Consider the following 21,751-nt stretch of genomic DNA (forward strand, 5'->3'; position numbering starts at 1 on the left):
CTTAAGTTCTTATCTGATCCTTTTCTTTTGGGAGAACCCAAACTAGGACAGGTATCTTTTGAGTACTTATTATTTAAAGAGTTGATAACATTTAAAGACTTAACTGTATGATCACCAAGGGTATGAATACGGAGAAGAGAACCAAAATCTGTGTTGTTGGTGACTATATGTGTTAAATGGTTGGCATGAAGAGGAGCAACTAGAAAAGGAGACTGGGGCATAATTAGTGGTGTAATAACAAAATTAGGAGCCTGTGATGTTTTGGAAACTAAGAAAATGTGGAAATAAGTAGGGGAATGATGCTTCTAATGAAACAGTTCAAGTGAGATGTGAGCTTAGAATTTATCTATTGAATTTGGCAATATGTGAGCCATTGATGAATTAAGAAGAATAGTTTCCATTGAAGTGATGGGGACAAAAGTGTGATTGGAGTGGATTTAAGAACAATTGATGAAATAATTGAAGACAGTGCATATAGACAACTTGTTTGGAATTTTATTGTATAGGAAAGCAGAGAAATAGATTGGTAGCTGGAGAAATTTCTTGAAAGAGAGATTTCTTTTCTAAAGATTTTATTTATTTATTTGAGAGAAAGCACCAGTTGAGGGAGAGGGAGAAGGAGAAACAGACTCTCTCCTGAGCAGAGAGCTCAGTGTGAGGCTTGATCCCAGGATTCTGGGATCATGACCTGAGCTAAAGGCAGATGCTTAACCCACTGAGCCACATGGGCGCCCCAAGAGAGGTTTTCTTCAGATAAATACGCACAAGTGGAATTGCTGGATCATATAACTGGATTTCTTTTCAGCGAGGGACCTCCACATTGTTTTACATAGTGGCTGCACCAGTTTACATTCTCTCTAAAAGTGCAGAAGGGTTCCTTTATCTCCACATCCTCAACAGTACTTGTTATTTCTTGTCTTTTTGATAATAGCCATTCTGAGTTGTGGGATGTGATATCTTATTATTGTTTTGATTTGCATTTCCCTGATGATTAGTGATGTTGAGCATCTTTTCATCTCTCTGTTGGCTACTTGTTATTTTTCTTTTAAGTGTCTATTCAGATTTTCTGCCCATTTTTAAATTGGATTTTTTTTGGTCATTAAATTGTATGAGTTCTTTAGATATTTTGAATAATAGTATTTTCTCCCATTCTGTAGGTTACCTTTTCCTTATGTCGATGGTTTCTTTTGCTGTACCAGAGGCTTTTTTATTATGACGTAGTACTACTTACTTATTTTTGTTTTTGGTGTCAGATTAAAAATCATTAACAAGACCTACCTGAAGAAGCTTACCCACCTGTATTTTCTTCTAGGAATTTTATGGTTTTAGGTCTTAGGTTTGTTGTCTTTTTTTTTCTTCCTTTTTTTTTTTTTTAAGATTTTATTTATTTGAGAGATAGCACATACAAGCTGGAGAAGGGAGAAGGACAAGAGACTATGCTAAGTGTGGAGCATCATGCAAGGCTCAATCTCATAACCTTGAGATTATGGCCTGAGTTGAAATCAAGAGTTGGACCCTTTACCTACTGAGCACCCCAGGTGCCCCAGGTTCAAGCCTTTAATCTATTTTGAGTTAATTTTTGTGTATGGTGTAAGAACGTTGTCAAGTTTTATTCTTTTGCCTGACTCTAGTTTTCCCCCTATCATTAATTAAAGGGACTGCCCTTTACCTTACCCATTGTGTTTGGGTAAAAATATTGACCGTATTTTTTGAAAAATGGCATTGGAATTTCGGTAGAGATTGCATTGAAATTTTAGATTGCTCCAGGTAGTATGGGCATTTTACCTGTACTGATTCTTGCAGCTCATGAATATGAAATAATTTCTCATTTATTTGTATCTTCAGTTTTTTTCATTAATATCTTAGAATTTTCAATATGTAGATCTTTCATCTCCTTCATTAACTTTATTCCTAGGTATTTTGTTCTTTGATACAATTGTAAATGGGATTTTTAAAAATTTTTCTTTCCAATAATTTTTTAAAAGATTTTATTTAAAAAAAAATAAATAAAAGATTTTATTTATTTATACATGAGAGACAAAGAGAGAGAGAGGCAGAGATACAGGCAGAGGGAGAAGCAGGCTCCACGCAGGGAGCCTGATGGCGGGAATCGATCCCGGGACCCCAGGATCACGCCCTGGGCTGCAGGGAGGCGCTCAACCACTGAGCCACCCAGGCGTCCCAACTTTCTGATAATTTTTGATTAGTGAATAAAAATTAAACTGATTTTTGTATCCTGCAACTTTACCAAATTCAGTTATTAGTTTTAACAGTTTTTTTGATGGAGTCTTTAGTATTTTCTATATATACTATTATGTCATCTGTAAATAGTGACAGTTTTACTTTTTTCCTTTCCAGTTTGTATGCCTTTTATTTATTTTTCTTGCCTATTTGCTCTGGTGGGGAGTTGATAGCTTCACTGGTGAATTCTAAGACGACTTAGTAACCTGTCCTTTTTTTAAAAGCATCTGACAAAAATTCAACATCTAGTTATAAAAATTCTCAACAGAGTGGGTGTAGAAGAAACATATGTCAATATAGTAAAAGCCATATATGACAGGCTTACAGTTAGCATCCTACTCACTGGTGAAAAGCTGAGAGCCTTTCTTCTAAGATCAGGAACAACACAGGGATGCCCCCTCTTGCCACTTTTATTCACTAAAGTATATTTTACATTGTCATTGCTATTGGTTACATGGACGGATACAGTTTCCAAACTGTAAGGGTCTGTCCCTTTCTTTATGTAAATAATCTTATGTAAGACGGAAATTTATACAAATGTGGCACTCCTTAGTAACTTCAGTATGTATGCCTACAACTTTATTCAACACTAACATTTTTGTAAAACATGTTTAGGCTAACAATGGTTTGTTATAAAAGTTGGATTAGTAGTGCAAATATTGAAGAAACTCTCAGCTTTCTACTGGATTAGAATCAGGCCAGTAGGGTTCAGACATTGATGTTAGTCTTACAGCTCTAAGTATGGAACTATCTCTTTGTTGCTGTATATGTTATAGGCATAGCACATTTTGTATATTCAGTTATTGATTTTTGTCCTTCAGGACCCAATGCTCTTGTATAGCATTTATAATTTTTTTCATTGTACAAATTTCTTACCTTTTCAAAAAAATTTATTCATGAGAGAGACAGAAACACAGGCAGAGAAGCCCGGGTGGCTCAGCAGTTTAGCGCCGCCTTCAGCCCAGGGTGTGATCCTGGAGACCCGGGATTGAGTCCCACTTCGGGCTCCTTGCATGGAGCCTGCTTCTCCCTCTGCCTGTGTCTCTGCCTCTCTCTGTGTCTCTCATGAATAAATAAACAAAACCTTTAAAAAAAAAAAAAAAGAAAGAAAGAAACACAGGCAGAGGGAGAAGCAGGCTCCCTACAGGGAGCCTGATGTGGGACTCAGTCCCAGGACCCCGGGATCACGACCTGAGCCAAAGGCAGATGCTCCACCACTGAGCCACCCAAGCGTCCCAATTTCTGACCTTTCTATATATATATTTTTTTCATATCCATATTTTCATTATTGATTATTCATTTACTTACCTGTAATGGGTTAATAGTGTCCATTAAATGCCTCAGTACTAAGGACAGGTATAGTGAATATAGATTAACAAACACCAGGATAGCCATAATCAAACTAAAATGATCTTATATAACCACTGACTGCTCATAGCTGTGAGCATGCCTGATGATCCTTTGTTGTACATTTTAGCTTTTGAACTCATTTAGAAAGATTGCTCCAACAATAAAATCTCTCTCAAATCTAGTCAGGTATATCATATGATCTCTTTAAATCGATGGGGAAGTATAACATACTGTATTTTAAAAACCTTTATAGTGACTTCACTTTTCACTTTATAGTAATACCCAAGCTGAGAGTCTGTCAGAATAATTGTAGAGAATTAGGAGGGAGGAAAGATGGTGGTTTGAACACAGATGAAATAAGATTGACCATGTGCTGATTATCGTCGAGAATGTTGCACAAAAAGAATTACATCAGCACTTTAAGATAGAGAATCTTGAGTTTTCTATCTAATCTCCAAAATAAAAATCTCCAGAAGGATGCCTGGGTAGCTCAGTCGGTTAAGTGTCAGACTATTTCAGCTCAGGTTGTGATCTCTGAATCATGAGATTGAGACCTGCGCTGGGCTCCACATTTAGTGCAGAGTTCTGCTGGTCCTCTCCCTCTGCTCCTCCCCTCACTCACATGCTTATTCACCTCTCTCTCCCTCTCTCTCTCACAAATTAATTAATTAATTAATAAAATCTTGCAAAAAGAGTCTCTAGAAAGAAGGCACAGTGATCTCTTTCTATATATTTTTAAAGATTTTATTTATTTATTCATGAGAGACACAGAGAGAGGCAGAGACACAGGCAGAGGGAGAAGCAGGCTCCCTGCAAGAAGCCCGATATGGGACTCGATCCCGGGACCGGGATCATGCCCAGAGTCAAAGGCTGATAACTGCTGAGCCACCCAGGTGTCCCCAGTAATCTATATTTTTGAGAAATAACCTATATGAGTTTTATTTAGCTAGTCATACTATTGCACGCAAGGTGTGTTTTGTTTTGTTTTCCTCCTTATGAGCAGCTTTTTTATTGGTGGGACATCTTGCTAGGATAATCTATGAGTTGTTGCCCAAATCTCTTTATGGAAATTTACCAATGGGCTCTTCTAACTAGATTATCCCTATCTGCTTACAAATCAAATGTTGTAACACTTGATTCACATTATACTCTTGCTACTGGTCCGTTTTTCTAATGTCCTTTGTAGCCAAATTATCTGAGTTGTCTGAATTTGCTGTCAGGTTATCATCCTCTTTCTTCTTGAATCACCTCCAAATTTTGTTTAGTTTCTACCCCTCCACATTAAATGATCTTGTCAAGATAATCAGTGATCTTTTTTTACACATTGGTAATTCTAAATTCTCTTTAACATAGTTAATAACTTCTTCCTCCTTGAAATATTTTCACTTTGCTTTTATGATATATCACTTTTTTTTTTTGACTCACTGTCTCTCTTCAGTGTCCTTGCTGGTTCCATCTTTACTTTCTTATCTCTTATTTTTGTAACATCCCAGGGCTCAGTCATTGAACCTGTTCTTTTTTGTGTCCATGCTCATGCTCTTGATGCTTTCATGTAATTTCCTTGCTTTAAATATCATTTCTAAGCAGATGACTTCCAAATTTATATCCTCAGCTTGGATCTGTCCCCATATCTCTGAATGCCCATATTCAACTGCACACTAAAGATCCTACATCTTTCAGGTATTTTAAACTAACATTTCTAAACACAAGGTTCACATCTCTCTTCTCTCCAACCTGGTCTTCCATGGCCATATTCCATTTCAGCTTATTGACAATTCCATTTTACCAGATTATCACATTTGTAGGAGTATGTTGAATGACAAATTTAGTGACCATCTTTGCTTGCTATACACAGAGGTATTTTTTGTGGCATGTACTTTATGTAGAATTTGTGGGGAAGGTTAAACAACTCAGCAGTACTAAACCATTTGGCACAGAGAAAAATAGCCCAATAAATTTAGGATAACTAAAATTTTGAAACACAAACTTAGTAGCATTACGAATTTTTAAGAAAAAGATTATGATGTATTTATGTATTTCTTAATGTTCCTGTTTTGGGTTTGGGTTTAGGCTATTGCACTTTGTAATGTATCAGCTCTAGGTACAGGAAGCTTTGCAATGGTTTAAATTAATTGGCCGGGGGGGGGGGGTAGCTTTCTTACATACCAAGAAATCCAGAAAAAGGCAGTAGTTTAACATGGTCCATTTCCAAAACGAAGAGAAAAGTCCATTTCCTCAGCACTGCTATTAGAGACCCCCAGATTGTTTTGTTTCTCTTCTTTGTCAGCCTTCTTGTTTTTTAATACTCAGACTTGTTGACTCATGATCATAGGATTGTTGTTGCCTCAGTAGACATGTTTATATCTATCCCTAGATAAGGAGCACAAATATTTGCCTATAACCAACCCCATTCCATTCTCAAAGCAGACTTCATATGTCACTGATCTCAACTGTGTCCTCCGACCCATGTCCATCCATCTTGAAAGGATCTATTGTGGATATTTAGCTAGGTTCATTACTACCCCAAATAAAGTAAAATTTCTGTAAAGGGAGGAATAGAATCTGAGCGTCTATTACTATTGTCTGCTTTACAGAACCATCAGAAACTACTGAATATAGGGGTGCCTGGGTGGCTTCGTTGGTTAAGTGTTCAACTTCTGGTTTTGGCTCAGGTCATGATCTTGAGATCATGAGATCGAGTCCTGAATCATGCTCTTCGCTCAGTGCAGAGTCTGCTTCAGATTCTCTCCCTCTCTCCCTCTCTCTCTCTCTCTCTTCCCCATCTCCCTGCCAACTCTCACTTGTGTGCTCCCTCTCTCAAATACATACATACATACATAAGAAAGATTTTATTTATTTATTCATGAGAGACACACAGAGAGAGGCAGAGTCATAGGCAGAGGGAGAGGCCAACTCCTTGTGGGGAGCCTGATGTGGGACTCCATCCCAGGACCCCGGGATCATGACCTGAGCCCAAGGCAGATGCTCAACCACTGAGCCACTCAAGCATACCTAAAGAAAATATTTTTTGAAAAACTATTAAATTTAATACAATTGGTGATTTGAATTTATTTGTTTGGAAAAACCTTATTCTTTCTCAGTAGTTTCAAATAAATGGGATTTTAGTGGTAGTTGGGTATTTATTATTTGATACAGATGAGGGCTTACCATAGTTTAAAAATTATTAAAAACAATCCAGTGACTGTTTAAGAAGCTAGCTATGTATTTAAAGGTTAGCAAATTTGTGTGTTTAATACTAGTGAATTTTTGAGTATTATAATTTACATTTTGATGCAAATAAGAATTTAGAAGAGATGATCTTTAAAGCCATAAAGATCTCTTTTTATTTATTTATGTTTGTTTGTTTATTTATTTATTTTTAAAGATTTTATTTATTCATGAGAGATATACTGAGACAGAGACACAGGCAGAGGGAGAAGCAGGCTCCATGCAGGGAGCCCAATGTGGGACTCGATCCTGGGACTCCAGGATCACGCTCTGAGCCAAAGGCAGACACTCAACTGCTGAGCCACTCAGGTGTCCCAAGATCTCTTTTTATTGTTAATTTTGTTTCTTTATTTTGGTTTCCACAGAATGTTGGCTCAATTAAGAAACATCAGGGAGATAAATTCAACCCAGTGGTAAGTAGCTTTAATTTGTTTTGTTAGAAAGTGTTTGGCTTGTTGTTATGCCTTTTTTTTCTTGGTTAGCTTTTCTTTCTCCATTTGATTTGAATATTTTTATGTCTCCCTTGTTAAGTCCGGTTTATAAAGTGGCTCTTAGTTATCATAACACTCAAATTCTAATGACTGTTCCCATGTTGATCACTTCCTTTTGAAAACAGGCCAGGCTTTCTTCCTCTGGTTTACTTCCTTTTAGTATTGTATAAGGAAGGCTCTTTTTGGTTGTTAGTACTCATTTATTTCTCTTTCATATGATATTTTCCTCCCATTCCCTCAGTAATGAAGTTCCCCCTACTTTCTTAGCAATCAGCAGTTTTAATCTGCTATAAATTAGAGTTCATTTTTTTTTTTAATTAACTTTTATTGGTGTTTAATTTACCAACATACAGAAAAACACCCAGTGCTCATCCCGTCAAGTGTCCACCTCAGTGCCCGTCACCCATTCCCCTCCAACACCCACCCTCCTCCCCTTCCACCACCCCTAGTTCGTTTCCCCGAGTTAGGAGTCTTTATGTTCTGTCTCCCTTCCTGATATTTCCCAACATTTCTTTTCCCTTCCTTTATATTCCCTTTCACTATTATTCATATTCCCCAAATGAATGAGAACATACACTGTTTGTCCTTCTCCCATTGACTTATTTCACTCAGCATAATACCCTCCAGTTCCATCCACGTTGAAGCAAATGGTGGGTATTTGTCGTTTCTAATTGCTGAGTAATATTCCATTGTATACATAAACCACATCTTCTTTATCCATTCATCTTTTTGTATGGGTTGTAGGCCCACTGAATTCAATCTGAGATCTAAAACTGCTCTCTTCATAGCCTCTGTCCACAGGAAATTTTTACTTGAGATGTAAATTGTTTCCTAGAGCATCTAATTTCCTTTTTAAAGTCATAGTCTCTTCTTAGAAGTTGTAAAACTTCTGACCACCCGTCATGTTTTACCTTCATTAACAATTACTCTGTCTTATAAATTGCCTTATGCTTCATGTGTGCTGCACAGGTGATATCTAAGAAACACTCTTTTTAATTACATATATTTGGTCATAAACTTTTCATGCCCTTTATTCTCAGCTAGCAGTTATACTCTCAAATCCATTATAATTTCAGGAATTTTTAGGCCATATCTTACAAGTTCTTTGGTACTATCATATAAATATAAGCATGCAATATTTATAATTTGATAAACAGAATATTTTCAAACATCAAACCAACACTGTCCCACAGAACTTTCTGCACTGATAGAAATAATGTTCTCTGTCTTCTGTTACTGAGTACAGTAGCCACTAGCCACGCATTTGGCTGTTGAGCTTTTAAAATGTGCTTAGTGTGACTGAGAAACTAGATTTTTAATTTTATTTAATTTAACTTGAATTTTAAGTTAAAAATGGTTAAGATGGCCACATGACTAATGGCTACCATGTTGGAAAGAGCAGATTGAGTTCCGCATTGTTCTTAAGTGTCCTCTTAACTTGTTATCAGTTTAAATCTAAAATCTCTTGAGCAGAAATTTCATACTCATTTTTGGAATCTTTTAATTTGGGGATCTCATAAACACACAGGTATAAGCTAAATTCCCCTGTAGCAATGAAATTTTTTTTTTTAAGATTTTATTTATTTATTCATGAGAGAGAGAGTCAGAGACACAGGCAGAGGGAGAAGCAGGCTCCATGCAGGGAGCCCAATGTGGGAGTCGATCCCTGGTCTCCAGGATCATGCCCTGGGCTGAAGGCGGCGCTAAACTGCTGAGCCACCCAAGCTGCCCTGAAATTCTTATTAGATCAACAAAACTGCTCATTCTTACCAGTAAAACTATATTCTTAATAAGCATTCAGTAAACTTTTCTGGATATTTCTTTGTTGATAAAGTTTTTTTGTTTTTATTGAAGTATAATGGACCTAACTATATTAATTTCAGGTGTACGGTATAACAGTGATTTGATATATGCATATATTGCTAAATGTCCACCAAAATCTAACATCTATCACCATATATAGTTATACATTTTTTTTCTTGCTATGAGAGAACTTTTAAGATCTACTCTCATAGCAATTTTCAAATATACAGAACATTATTATTATTAACTATAATCACCATGCTATATATTACATTCCCATGAGGCAATTTCATATAGAAACTTTTATATTTGACATCATAGTGTAGGGGAAGAAACATTTTCCTTGGCCCTTTTAGGGTCTTTGGCTAGGTCTGAAAACTAACTTCACAAAGACAGTTTAATAAGAGAAAGCATGCAAATTTATTTAACACAAGTTTTTAAGTGGCAGAGGAGCTTTTATAAAGAGTAAGGACATAAACCATTAAAACTTCGTATTTTTATGCTAGGTTTGATGAAGAGTGTAACTTGCATAGAAAAGTATGATAAGTCAGAGTATGAGGTTTAATGTAGTAAACTGGGGGAAGTTTAATAAAGCCCATTTGTTAGGATTCGTCTCCATTCTTTAGAGATTAGACTGGTTTTTTCCTCCAGGTATAAGGAAGGCACTTCTCACATGAGGACTTTATGACCTATTTCATTGGATAAGTGCAAAGGGAGGACATGCAAAGGGAGCAACATGACCTTCCTGCTTCTGTTGTTTTCTCACATTCCTTAAGTTGAAAGAACTCAATATGTCATGGTACCGTACTTTGGAGTGGTGTGTTCTGAATCTGATCAGTATTTTATTTTTTGTAAACTCTAAAGGAGAAGTGCCTAGTAAAGACCTATTGATATTTTATTCATTTTGAGAATATGATTTTACGTGTATCATTATTTAGGAGCAGTGTAATGCAGTAAGAGCAAAGAATCAGTTTCTTTATGGAAAAATAGGGTTTATAATACATGTCTTAGATATATGAGGATGAAATGAGAATATACATGTATTTTATCTAAAGAACTTAGCACAGTACCTGGCACATGGTGATTGACCAAGAATAGTTATATTTTTAAAAGATTGCAAGAGAAATGCTTAGTTGTCAAACACTTTAAGAATATCACATAATTTGAAATAGAACAGTTGGAAGCAGTACTGTGTAGAGCCATATTGAAGCCTGAGGCAAAAGAAAAACATTAGTAATACCAATCTTGTTTTTAATTTAAGTATTAGTCATTTTGTTCATAAAAGGATTATTTTTCAGTGATTTTTAATTTAAAAGGCAATGCAGTAAAATATTTAATTTGATTAGTGAGTTTTTTCGGTGCTTCATTCTATTTTGTGCTTGAGACCATTTCCCTCATTGGTTTCAACCTAGTCTTGGCCCTGGTTAGAAGTATTCTATTACTCTAAGAGTCTTCTGGCTTAAAGCAAGAATTCCTATTTTACAAAGAGTTCTTAACTTGATTAACAGTCATTCTTATTTATTGAAGTAGGCTTTTTTCTTTTGGTAGTATAATCTTAGACTAGTTGGAATTAATCTGTGGATATGTAAGTTAAAATTAGCCAATTTTAAGTAGCATTGTTGCTTAACCAACATTAACCAACCAGTGGCTCAGTTGGTTAAGTGTCAGCCTTTGGCTCAGGTAATGATCCTAGGATCCTGGGATTGAGCCCTGCATTGGTCCCCCCGCTCAGTGGGGAGTCTGCTTCTTCCTCTCCCTCTGCGGCTCCTCCTGCTTGTGCGCTCGCGCGCTCTCTCTCAGTCTCTCTCTCTCTCTCTCTATCAAATAAATAAATAATCTAAAAAAAAAATAAATAAACCTGGAGGCTTTTCACTAATTTCCCCTATTTAACTTGAAACAAATCTGTATATATACTTTATTAAGTTTATTCTCTAGTGTGTAACGTTACACAAAAAGAGGGTCTATAAGCTCTTTAGAAAAATGAAAAGAGGGCAGCCCGGGTGGCTCAGCGGTTTAGTGCCGCCTTCAGCCCAGGGCATGATCCTGGAGACCCGGGATCGAGTCCCACATCGGGCTCCCTGCATGGAGCCTGCTTCTCTCTCTGCCTGTGTCTCTCCCTCTCTCTCTACCTCTCTCTGTGTCTCTCATGAAGAAATAAATAAAATCTTAAAAAAAAAAAGAGAGCCTTGGAAAGTTAAAGGAGTGATTGATTCTGATGGCTCATTAAGGAAGATCTGAAAATATCTTTGCAGTCCCACTTCCTACTCAAAACTCTGTAGTCAAAGTCTACAGAGTAGACTTATTTTATTTTTAAAATTAAAATAAATAAATATTTATTTTTATTAAAATAAATAAAATTTATTTTATTAGAGTAAGTGAGAGAGAGCATAAGAAGGGGAGGGGTAGAGAGAGGGACAAGCAGACCCCTTGATGAACAGGGAGCTTGATGTGGGGCTCGATCCCAGGACCCTGGGATCATGACATGAGCTAAAGGCAGATGTTTAACCAACTGAACCTCCCAGGCACCTCCAAATTCTTAATAAAAAAAATAGCTCTTACCCAGGAATTAAGGAAATATCTTTATTATATTAGGGTTTTCTAGTTGAGAATAACCAAGACTCATGAAGCATGGGTCTTAAAGAAGCACATAAATAGCTATTTAGTGGGTCATTTTTTTAATAGTACAAAAGTACTTGAGTTTCATTTGAAATTCAGTATATATAAATTTACATAAATTTTGACAGTAAACAATGTTAAATGTATTCCATTGGATGTGTGTAAAGAAAGAGGTACCTGTCTTGATATATAGATTGCGATGAATTGGAATTTTTTTTTGAAAAATTATTGGTTATAATATGTTTTAACTGAATTTACTTTTATTTGAATATTGCAGTGTCTAAAAATGACTACAAAACGAAGTTTGTTTGTGCGGTTGGTACCATGTCGTTGTCTACGAGGGGAAGAGGAGACTGTCACTACTCTTGATTATTCTCATTGCAGTTTGGAACAGGTTCCCAAAGAGATTTTTACTTTTGAGAAAACTTTGGAGGAGCTCTATTTAGATGCTAATCAAATTGAAGAGCTTCCAAAGGTATGTTAATACTGTGTTTTAAGAATTGCTGTTGGTAAAAAAAAAAAAAAAAAAAAAAAAAAAAAAAAGAATTGCTGTTGGTTATTTTTACGCAAGAAATATGATATCCCCAATATTGCCATAATGCTATCAATGTATTTGTGTTTCCTTTTTTTTTTTTTTTTTGGTTGGTTCAATTTTATCTTGAGATATGTAGCAGAGTTCAAAAAAATTTTTTTTTAAGATTTATTTATTTATTTGCGAGAGGGAAAGAGTGTGTACTTGCGGATGAACAGGAGGTAGGGCAGAGGGAGAGGGAGAAAGAATCTCAAGTAGATTCCATACTGACCGTGGAGCCCTGCATGGGGCTGTCTCAGGACCCTGAGATCCTGACCTGAACCAAAACCAAGAGTTGGACACTTAACTACTCTACCACACAGGTGCCCCCCAAATTTTTATTTTATTTTAATTTTTTTTTAAGATTTTTATTTATTCATTCATGAAAGACACATAAGGAGAGAAAGAGACACAGGCAGAGGGAGAAGCAGGCTTCATGCAGGGAGCCCAATGTGGGACTCCATCTCACATTTGATCCCGGGACCCAGGATCACGCCCTGGGCTGAAGGCAAACGCTCAACTGCTGAGCCACCCAGGCATCCCACCCCCAAATTTTTAAAATACAATTTTAACCTTTATCTCTTCAAGTTAATTGCTTGAATATTTGAGAAAGTAAGTTAAAATTTTGTATTTAATTTCTGTTTTTTAGTGCCATTTTGGTAGGTAAGACTATACAATTTCTGCAGCCAGTAGATTTAGCTAGACAAAAATAGAAATTTTTTCTTCTAGTTTTTGTGAGATGTTGGTCTACGTTATTGTAATTGAGAATAAATTATCCTTTCGGTTGTCACATAATAATTGTGTTATTAAGCAGGTTTTTAGGGGTAGTGTTCTATTTGCCCCCATTTCAGTTTGTTTGAAAAGATTTTATAGAGGACTTAACATTTTTGAAATGTAAAAACAACTAGAGAAAGTTGTTTTGTTGCCATGAAACATCCTCTCACATTATCAGTTTGTTAAAATTTTTCATGGCTACTTTTTTTTTCTTAAGTCCCAGTCCCCTTCATTCTCAACTCCCTTCCTTGTTTATTGTGGAAAAACTGCAGTAGCTTCCCCCCCCCCCAATTTTTATTTAAATTCTAGTTAGTTAACAGCTAGTGTAATATTGGTTTCAGAAGTAGAATTTAGTGATTGATCACTTATGTATAATACCCAGTGTTTAACATGAGAAGTATCCTCCTTAATACCCATCACCCATTTAGCCATCCGCCACCCACCTCCCCTTTAGCTACACTCAGTTTGTACAGTAGTTTTAATTTGTTAGAATGTTTTTCTACCCTAACATTAGTGTTTATCAAAACTGGATGGAGATGTGTTCGTGGATCATAAATACGTGTGGCATTTCCAAAAAAACAAACTGAATTGCACTGGTGGATTTAGAAAATAAAAACAGAGGACACCCAGTTAAATTATCATTTTTAGATGAACAATGAATATTTTTTTAGTATAAGTGTGTTTTATGCAGTAAATAGGACATACTTCTAAAAATTCTTCCTTGTTTATTTCAAATCCAAATTTAATCAAGCATTCTGTATTTCATCTTGCAATCCTAACTAGAATAGAATAGAAAGTACAGTGTGTTGCACGTGTCCATTCTTGCATGAAATATTTGTGTTAAATTTCTGTGTGTCTATACATACTGTATGGCAGTGTTTTGAAAAAGGCTTTTTCTTTGGTAGCTAGTAATAAAAACATTTGTTTTTTGTTTTTTGTTTTTTGTTTTTTTTAACAAAAACATTTGGAAAGCCAATGCCATTCAAGGTTTTCTTAGTAAGAAATTGTATATGGCTATGGATAAAATATTAAAGATTGTGGGTTGCATGTTTCTGAATTACTTTCCTAGGTTGTAATAAGGTACTTTGTAATTTACTCTTTCCTTACATATTGTTCTTTAGAAAGTAATTTATCTTACTTAGATTGTTCTGGAGAACTTGGAAGTCTGAGATTAGTACCTTTTTTGTAATAAGCAATAATAGTAGGATCTCAGCCTGGTGATTGGGTGGAAAAGAGAGTGTGATTTTGCTGTGATAGTGCAGATAACTGAATCACTTACACTACTTTCAGTTTTTGAAAGAACGCTCTTCTTAAATAGGGCTTATGCAGTGTCATCCTGATAACAGCTTTTTGTTTGGTTTTCTAAACACTTTCCTTTTTATGAGCAGTTTCAGATTCACAGCAAAATTGAAATTTCTCATATATACCTACACTGTTGTCAACATCCTCTGTCAGAGTGGTACTTACATTAAAGTTGTTGAATCTATGTTGAAAAATTAACATCACCTGAAGTCCATAGTTTATAGTACGTTTCACACTTGGTGTTGTACATTGTATGTCTGGACAAATGTATGAAATGTATCCTTGATTATGGTATTATACAGAGTATTTTCATTGCCCTAAAAATTCTCTGTGCTCCATACAGTTTTTTGGTATGGAATGTAGAAGCGACCCATTTACTTACACTTTTGGTTAATGTATTTTATAAGTATATTTCATGCTTCTGATTTTAGCATAACAATATATTCGTTCCTTTTTTTTTTCATCCCAAATCAGAATTATGTATTTTGAGTCATTTTAAGTCAGTTGTACTTATTTGGGTTTAATTTATGTAAATTTTCATTTTGAAATAAGGATGCTTGAAATAGACGTTTCAAAGTTTGCCATATTTAATAATTACTTATTTTTTACTACTTTAACAAAGAATACAACCATAGAGTTATTCTTACTGAGTGCATTTTCCTCAGGGCAGAAGTACGAGGATGTAATGATTGAGTAGTTCAATTCTGTTCAGATACATAATAGCATGAAACAATAAGAAATCTTTCCTGGTATTTATGTGGGTATAAATCATTCAATTTAACATACTAATAATATTTATTTGTATAAAGGTTAATAAATGAAATGTTTAAGGAAACTTAATCAAAAATCCTTTTTTCCCTTGTTTCATTAGCAACTTTTTAACTGTCAGTCTCTCCACAAACTGAGTTTGCCAGACAATGATTTAACAACATTACCAGCATCTATTGCAAATCTCATTAATCTCAGGGAACTGGATGTCAGCAAGAATGGTAAGATTTTTTTCCCCTGGCTTTCTGTACTTAGGAACATGTTATTTTATTAAAATTTCTATTGTGTGTTAACAAACAAAAATACAAATACAAATTTAAAATGTGTTACCATTTAGCTTTCATATATATAAAGCTTATAAATATGATAGTTTAAGGCAATATGGAGATAGATGTAAAAACTTTAAAATGATCTTTAAGATGCTGTGGATACATGCATACATGTATTTACTTATGTATCCTTAAATTTATATATTTATATATATCCATTGTCCTGTTGTTTGTGATGATGAGAAACTATTAACAACTGTAGCGCTCACTGTTGATTACACTATTTAATATAGCCATAGAGAGAAATCTAATGGAGCTCCATCAGTACTGGCATGCAGTATTTACGGTATGGTGTTAAAGGTAAAAAAAAAAAGTGCAATATTATAAATCAATTGAATATCATTGAATATTTATTGAAAGACCACCTTTTTTCAAGTTCTGTATTAGGACCTAGGATTAAGTTAATGATGAGAAATAAAAGGACGTGGTCACTGTTCTCTTGCTGTATATAGTCCTGGTTTAGTTTGATATACACTTATTTCATTGTAGAAGATTCCACAATGTTAAGTGCTTACCTGGTCCAATAGAGAGAGAAGTAAATACTTGAAAATTTTAGAATGAATGCATATTTCTTACGTAATTACAAAAAAAATCACGAGAGTCAATATTTAAATGGCCTGCTAAAAGATAAGACTTCAACAAACACTAAATACTAAGTCATATTCAAAGAATTCTTTATAATGTTTGGAAAAAACTTTATGAACAAGTCCCCAGAATTTAGTGCAGTAGCACCAGTAAATGTTTAGCAGTCGTTCCATACCTCTGGGTTGCAAAGTTTCTCTTTGTCTTGATGGTATGAACATAAAAAAGTGATCTTTCTATCATATTAATTCTACATTTTAGGACTTGCAAAAACCACTTTAAGACTGATTGAAAGAATTATCCTCTTTTCACAACCAGCAGTTCACTTTCAATGAATTAGCAACTGTATCTACTCATTTCCATAAAAAAATTAAAATATATATTTATTGCATGCCTTCATTTAATAAACCCTAATTATTTTAGTTGTGGGCAATCCATATCAAATAATTGCACATTTTGTAGGAAGGTCATCAATTTAATACTTCTATTTTAGGGATTAAATCTTTTTTAAGGAGGTATAATGTGTTCACATTCATTCTATGTTCAGGGGAAGGTTATAGCAGTTAGTGCTATAGTGGGTTTTAGTTGTTAATAGCTTATAAATTTTAAGTTTAAAACTTGTAATTTTTAAAACTTCTATTGAAATATTTGACTTTCAGTTTAGAATTTTTCTGTTATTTGGGGGCACCTGGGTTGCTCAGTTGGTGGACCGGAATCCCACTCTTAATCTTAGGTGTTGGTCTCATTTTGATCTCAGGGTTGTGAGTTTAAGCCCCATGTTGGGCATGGAGCCACTTAAATTTTTTTTTCCTGTGATATGAGAAATTTGTGTTTTAAATAAAAAATTTAGAATTTAGTAGCTACTTAGATTGGATTCATGTATGTCCTGTTTTTCTCCAACTTATTTTGAAAATTTCGTAGCCAGATTAGAAGCCTATGGAAAAATTCATAGAACACTCAAGGATTCACCCACCGTTAGCATTTTACCATATTTGCTTACTTTCTCTTCTAAAAATATATATGAATTTAAATATGTTGTGGGGAAAAGACATTGTTGCTTATATAAAATTTCTATTTAGTAAACCTATTTAAAATTTTAAGTTGCAGACATGAACTTTACCTTTAAATATAGAAGCATTTCCCAAGAACAAGGAAATCCTTACACATAACCACAGTATCATGATCACTTTCAAGAAATTTGACATTACATTTTCCCTGTTGCCTAAAAGTGCCCATTTCAGCTATTTGCCCCCCGTTAAAGATCACATAGCATTCAGTTGTGTCTCTTCAATCTTTTAAAATCAGGAACAGTTTGCCCATCTTTTTGTGTTTATAACTTTGCCATTTTGAAGAGTTCAGGTCAGTTGATTTTTAATTTGTGTGACTTTTCCCCTCATGATTTTATTTAGGTTAAGTAGATTTCCTCAGCTTGGAACTTCTCTTGAAGGACAGTTTGAAATGAGTTTCCATTCCTCCTGCTTTAGTAGAGTGACAAGTATTGCTTAATAAATTTTAAAGTAATGAACTTAATCCATTGCCATTGTAGCTTTCCATAGTATTGAAATACTATGGAAACACTTCAATAGTATGGTAATACTCCATAGTATTACCAAATGATAGAACTGTGTGACGTTGGAAGTCATCACATTGAACCTTCATCCCAAGGGGGTGTTTTCTACTTTTTGATAGTTTTAAATGGGAAATGTTAAAGTATAAAGGAAAGAGACCTGAAATAATCTTGAATATTACTAATACAGTTGTATGCACCTGGGAAGGGCTGGCAAACTGCTACCACTTCTCATGGTATGATAATAATTCTTGGCTCAATAATGAACATTTTTCATATATCTCTTGACAAATATATTAAGCACGGATTTATTACTCTGATTTGAGACTGATGCATTTTGGGTGCAGCATGTATAGACTCTCATGCAGCTTCTTAAAGAATGATGTATTTGAATTATGACAGCCTGTTTGTAGTGTTTCTTTTTTATTCTAGTTTGAGCAGTTTTTTGTTGGTTATATTGAAAACCTGTTTTATGTGATTCTATCAGCTTGTGTCTTTGAGGAATTGGAAATAATTTCTGTATAGTGAGAAGATTTAAGATAAGCCCTCAAGCGTTCTACCCAGAAAGAGGATGACATTAGTTATTGCTGCCCAATGAAAGCTTAATTTAATTTTTAGTGGAAGTAAATTTTATCTATTCTTTTCTTCTCTTTCTCTGTGATTTCACATAGAAAGGGCCTCATCTATATTTTATGTGGAAGAATCAGTCCCTTGCCTTTTACTTGTTTCCTTTTTTCTTTGTTGTCTTTTTTTTTTTTTTTAAGATTTTATTTATTTATTCATGAGAGACACACAGAGAGAGGCAGAGACACAGGCAGAGGGAGAAGCAGACATGCAGAGAGCCCGATGTGGGACTTAATCCCATGACTCCAGGATCACGCCCCAGGCTGAAGGCAGGTGCTCAACCTCTGAGCCCCCCAGGCGTCCCTCTCCTTGTTGTCTTAAACTGATCTCTAAATGAAACTGCATTGAAGTGTAAATTTATTTAATTTGCTCTTCATTTTGTGGTTAAAGTTTTGCTTTATTGTTAGGTTTTTAAAGAAATAAAAGGTTTACCGAGCAACTAATTGCAGAAAGCAACTAATGTTTGAAAAATAATCATTTTTTGTGTTCAAATGCCTGTCCTTCTTGAAAACTAATGGGGATGATGATTAAAACATTCTGCAAAGTGGTTGATTGGGAAAGCTGGTGGGGAAGGGGAGATAAAAGAAATGAAGACTAACCTAGTTTGTAATTCATCTGTCTGAGCACACAGAATAGAAAGCCAGGAATTTATAAGGCACAGAAACCAGAAAGAGTGGCTCAGATCTTTCTAACTGATATGGGAATGCTAGAGAGGTTAAATAAGGCCTTTCTTTTTAATTGAGTCAAAAAGCCCAGGAAGAATGAATTGAAAGTTTGTGGTGAAAACAGAAACCAGTTCATTGAACCTGAGAAAATCTGATGATTAGGAACCAACTGCTGGAAAAGGCTCTCACTTTAAGCTCAGAGAAGTTAAATTGATTATGAGGAAAATTACTGATGGCCTGGGAAGTCATTGTATTTTTTTCTTGTGTTTTCAAATTTCTGAAATTGCTAATGTGCTTAATAGTTGTTTAAATTGAGCTCTTGTAATAAAGTTTATTTAAGATATGAGAGAAGAAAAACTGTGTGTTAAATACCTCAGAACTTAAATATTATTAAACATTGATCACTGGTCCCTGCTAAGTATGTTAATAATGCAGGCTGTAACTGGCGTTTTCACACACTGTGCCTTATCATAGGCGTTATCACTCGTATTCTAGTGAAATCATACATTGGCTCGACCAGTATAATTATTTGAGTTTGCAATTCCTGGTTTAGACTGTTTTGACTGGAGCTCACTGTTATATTCTGTACTATTTATTACCATAGCTTTTCAAGTGCAGAAACAGTAAGGAACCAGTATTAACTTGCATTCTATAATTAGGACATTGAAGCATTGATGCCCTCCCAGTAGAGATCACCAGGAACTCACCTTTCAACAATTTGGGTTTATTATTTGATGCAGTGAGCAAAAACCCATATCATGGGGATCTAAGGGGTGTCTCAAGGTGTTAAAAAGACTTATTATAGGGCTTTGACTTATATTTGGTGATTTGGGGGAACATTTAAGAATGTGAGGTTTTACTCTGGGTAGGATGCTATCAGGAAGTAGGGGTAGTTCTATGATTGGGAACCTTTTTTTTTTTTTTTTAGATTTTATTTTAGAGAAAGAGAGTGTGAGTTAAGGGAGGAGTGGAGGGAGAGAATCTTCAAGCAGACTGATTGCTTGGTGCAGAGCCCGACATGGGGTTCAGTCACACGATCCATGAGAACACAGTCTGAGCTGAAACCAAGAATTGGACACTCAACTGATTGAGCCACGCAGGCACTCCTATGGTTGGGAAACTTAATTTTATCTATAGGGAAGGAAAATTAGAACAAGCCTAAAGTTGTAATTGATAAAGAAATAGCAGTCACGCAGTATTTGCGAGAAAGGCTTGTTTGGTATTTTGCATTTTGGATGATGTTCACATTTGTTCAGACATGATTACAGTTGACCCTTGAATGATGTGGGGAGTTAGAAGCATCAACCCCATGCACTGTTGAAAATCTGTGTATAACTTTTGACTCCTCTGACCTCCAACTTAACTATACTAACAGCCTACTGTTGACCAGAACTCTTATCTCTAGCATATATGTGTATAATATATATAACATATACAACATATTTTGTGTGTTGTGTGTGTTATATACTATATTCCTAAAGTAAGCTGGAGAAAAGAAAATGTTATTAAAATCACAAAATGAAAAAAAATCATAAAACGTATTTATAGTACTGTAAAAAAAATTCATGGTTAAGTGGACTTGCACCATCCAAACCCATGTTAAAGGTTAACTGTACAAAGTTGCTTTAATTTTGATCTTTTATGGTCAAAGAATGGCCTAGTCTGATTTTGATAGTCTTTGAAGTTGTATAGTTCAACAAGAGAATACTAAGATGCCCCCCTGAATGCCAAGTAGTTAGCTCATAAGACCAGGCCAGCTCCTAAATGTCAGGAGGTATATTCTCTTTCTCAGCAGTAAAGAAAGAGTTCTTCTATAACTAAGTGATAGTAATAGAAGGAGGAAAGCCACATTTTGTAATATCTAAACTGGTGTTTTCATTTTATTAAGTTGAAGCAACAGAGTCAAATTCTTATAAAAAGGGTACATCACAAAGAAGGAACACTATTAAATTCAAGTGAGAATGAAAACGGGAAAAGATACTTCGAATTGTTAGAGAATTAAAAAGTAACTCATAAAATTCAGGTTTTGCATACTTTAAGGATAAAATGAGCCATCTTTGAAGACTGGCTAATACAAGCATTTGAGAGTAGGTCTTGTCTTATTGAGAAAGTGACATGAGCAAGGACTTGAGAAGTTAGCTGTGTAGATATCTGAGTTAAGAACGTACCAGAAAGAGGGAATAATAGTGTAAAGTTTGGAAATTGCAATCGTTCATAGTATGTGTGGGAAACAGAAGGCCAGGGTAGCTAAAACGTAGTAAGTAAGATGGGAGAGTGAGAGGAGTAGAGGTCAGAGAGATAGATCCTTGTAGGCATTAGTATGTTCTTTCACATTTACTCTCAGTGATATGGAATCATTTGGAAAGCTTTGAGCTGATCGATCAGTGCATGATCAGATTTATATTTTAAAGACTTACACTGGTTATGTGTAGAAACATTGTGGGTATAAAGGTGAAAAGTAACCAGTTGAAATGCTATTTCAGTCATCTCTGGTGATAGTGATAGAAGCAGTGAGATGTGGACAGACTCTAGAGGTACTTGAAGGTTGAATCGATAAGATTTTAAGATGGACTGAATATAGGACATGAGATAAGAGATAAAGATGACCTCAGTAGCATTGGTCTATGCAAGTGAAAGGATAGAGTTGCTGACAACTGAGACGGGGTGGGTTCATCTGTTGAGTTGTAATTTTTGGTGGAAAAAAATCAGATAATTTTTGGACATGTTATATTTGAAATAAGATACCTGGTTATTCACAGGGTGGGGAGGGTGGTCTGGAATTTTCAATCAAGTGAGGAATGTGGTAGCTATACATATGTGGGAGTTGTCAGCATAAAGCC

General features: G+C 35.1%; 1 protein-coding gene across 11 annotated transcripts in view; it reads left to right on the top strand.

Annotated features, from left to right (window-relative positions):
- ERBIN (erbb2 interacting protein) overlaps positions 1-21,751 on the top strand; it is a 115,977-nt gene that overhangs the window by 24,489 nt on the left and 69,737 nt on the right. For all 11 annotated transcript variants that reach the window (XM_041764916.1, XM_041764917.1, XM_041764921.1 and 8 more), the window contains exons 2-4: positions 7,185-7,232; positions 12,007-12,204; positions 15,248-15,365. In XM_041764916.1, the coding sequence (XP_041620850.1) occupies positions 12,016-12,204; positions 15,248-15,365 (307 nt within the window). In that variant the 5' untranslated portion in view covers positions 7,185-7,232; positions 12,007-12,015. The remainder of the gene's footprint in view (positions 1-7,184; positions 7,233-12,006; positions 12,205-15,247; positions 15,366-21,751) is intronic.

The sequence above is a fragment of the Vulpes lagopus genome, chromosome 8 (genome assembly GCF_018345385.1).
Source record: "Vulpes lagopus strain Blue_001 chromosome 8, ASM1834538v1, whole genome shotgun sequence".
NCBI lineage: Eukaryota > Metazoa > Chordata > Mammalia > Carnivora > Canidae > Vulpes > Vulpes lagopus.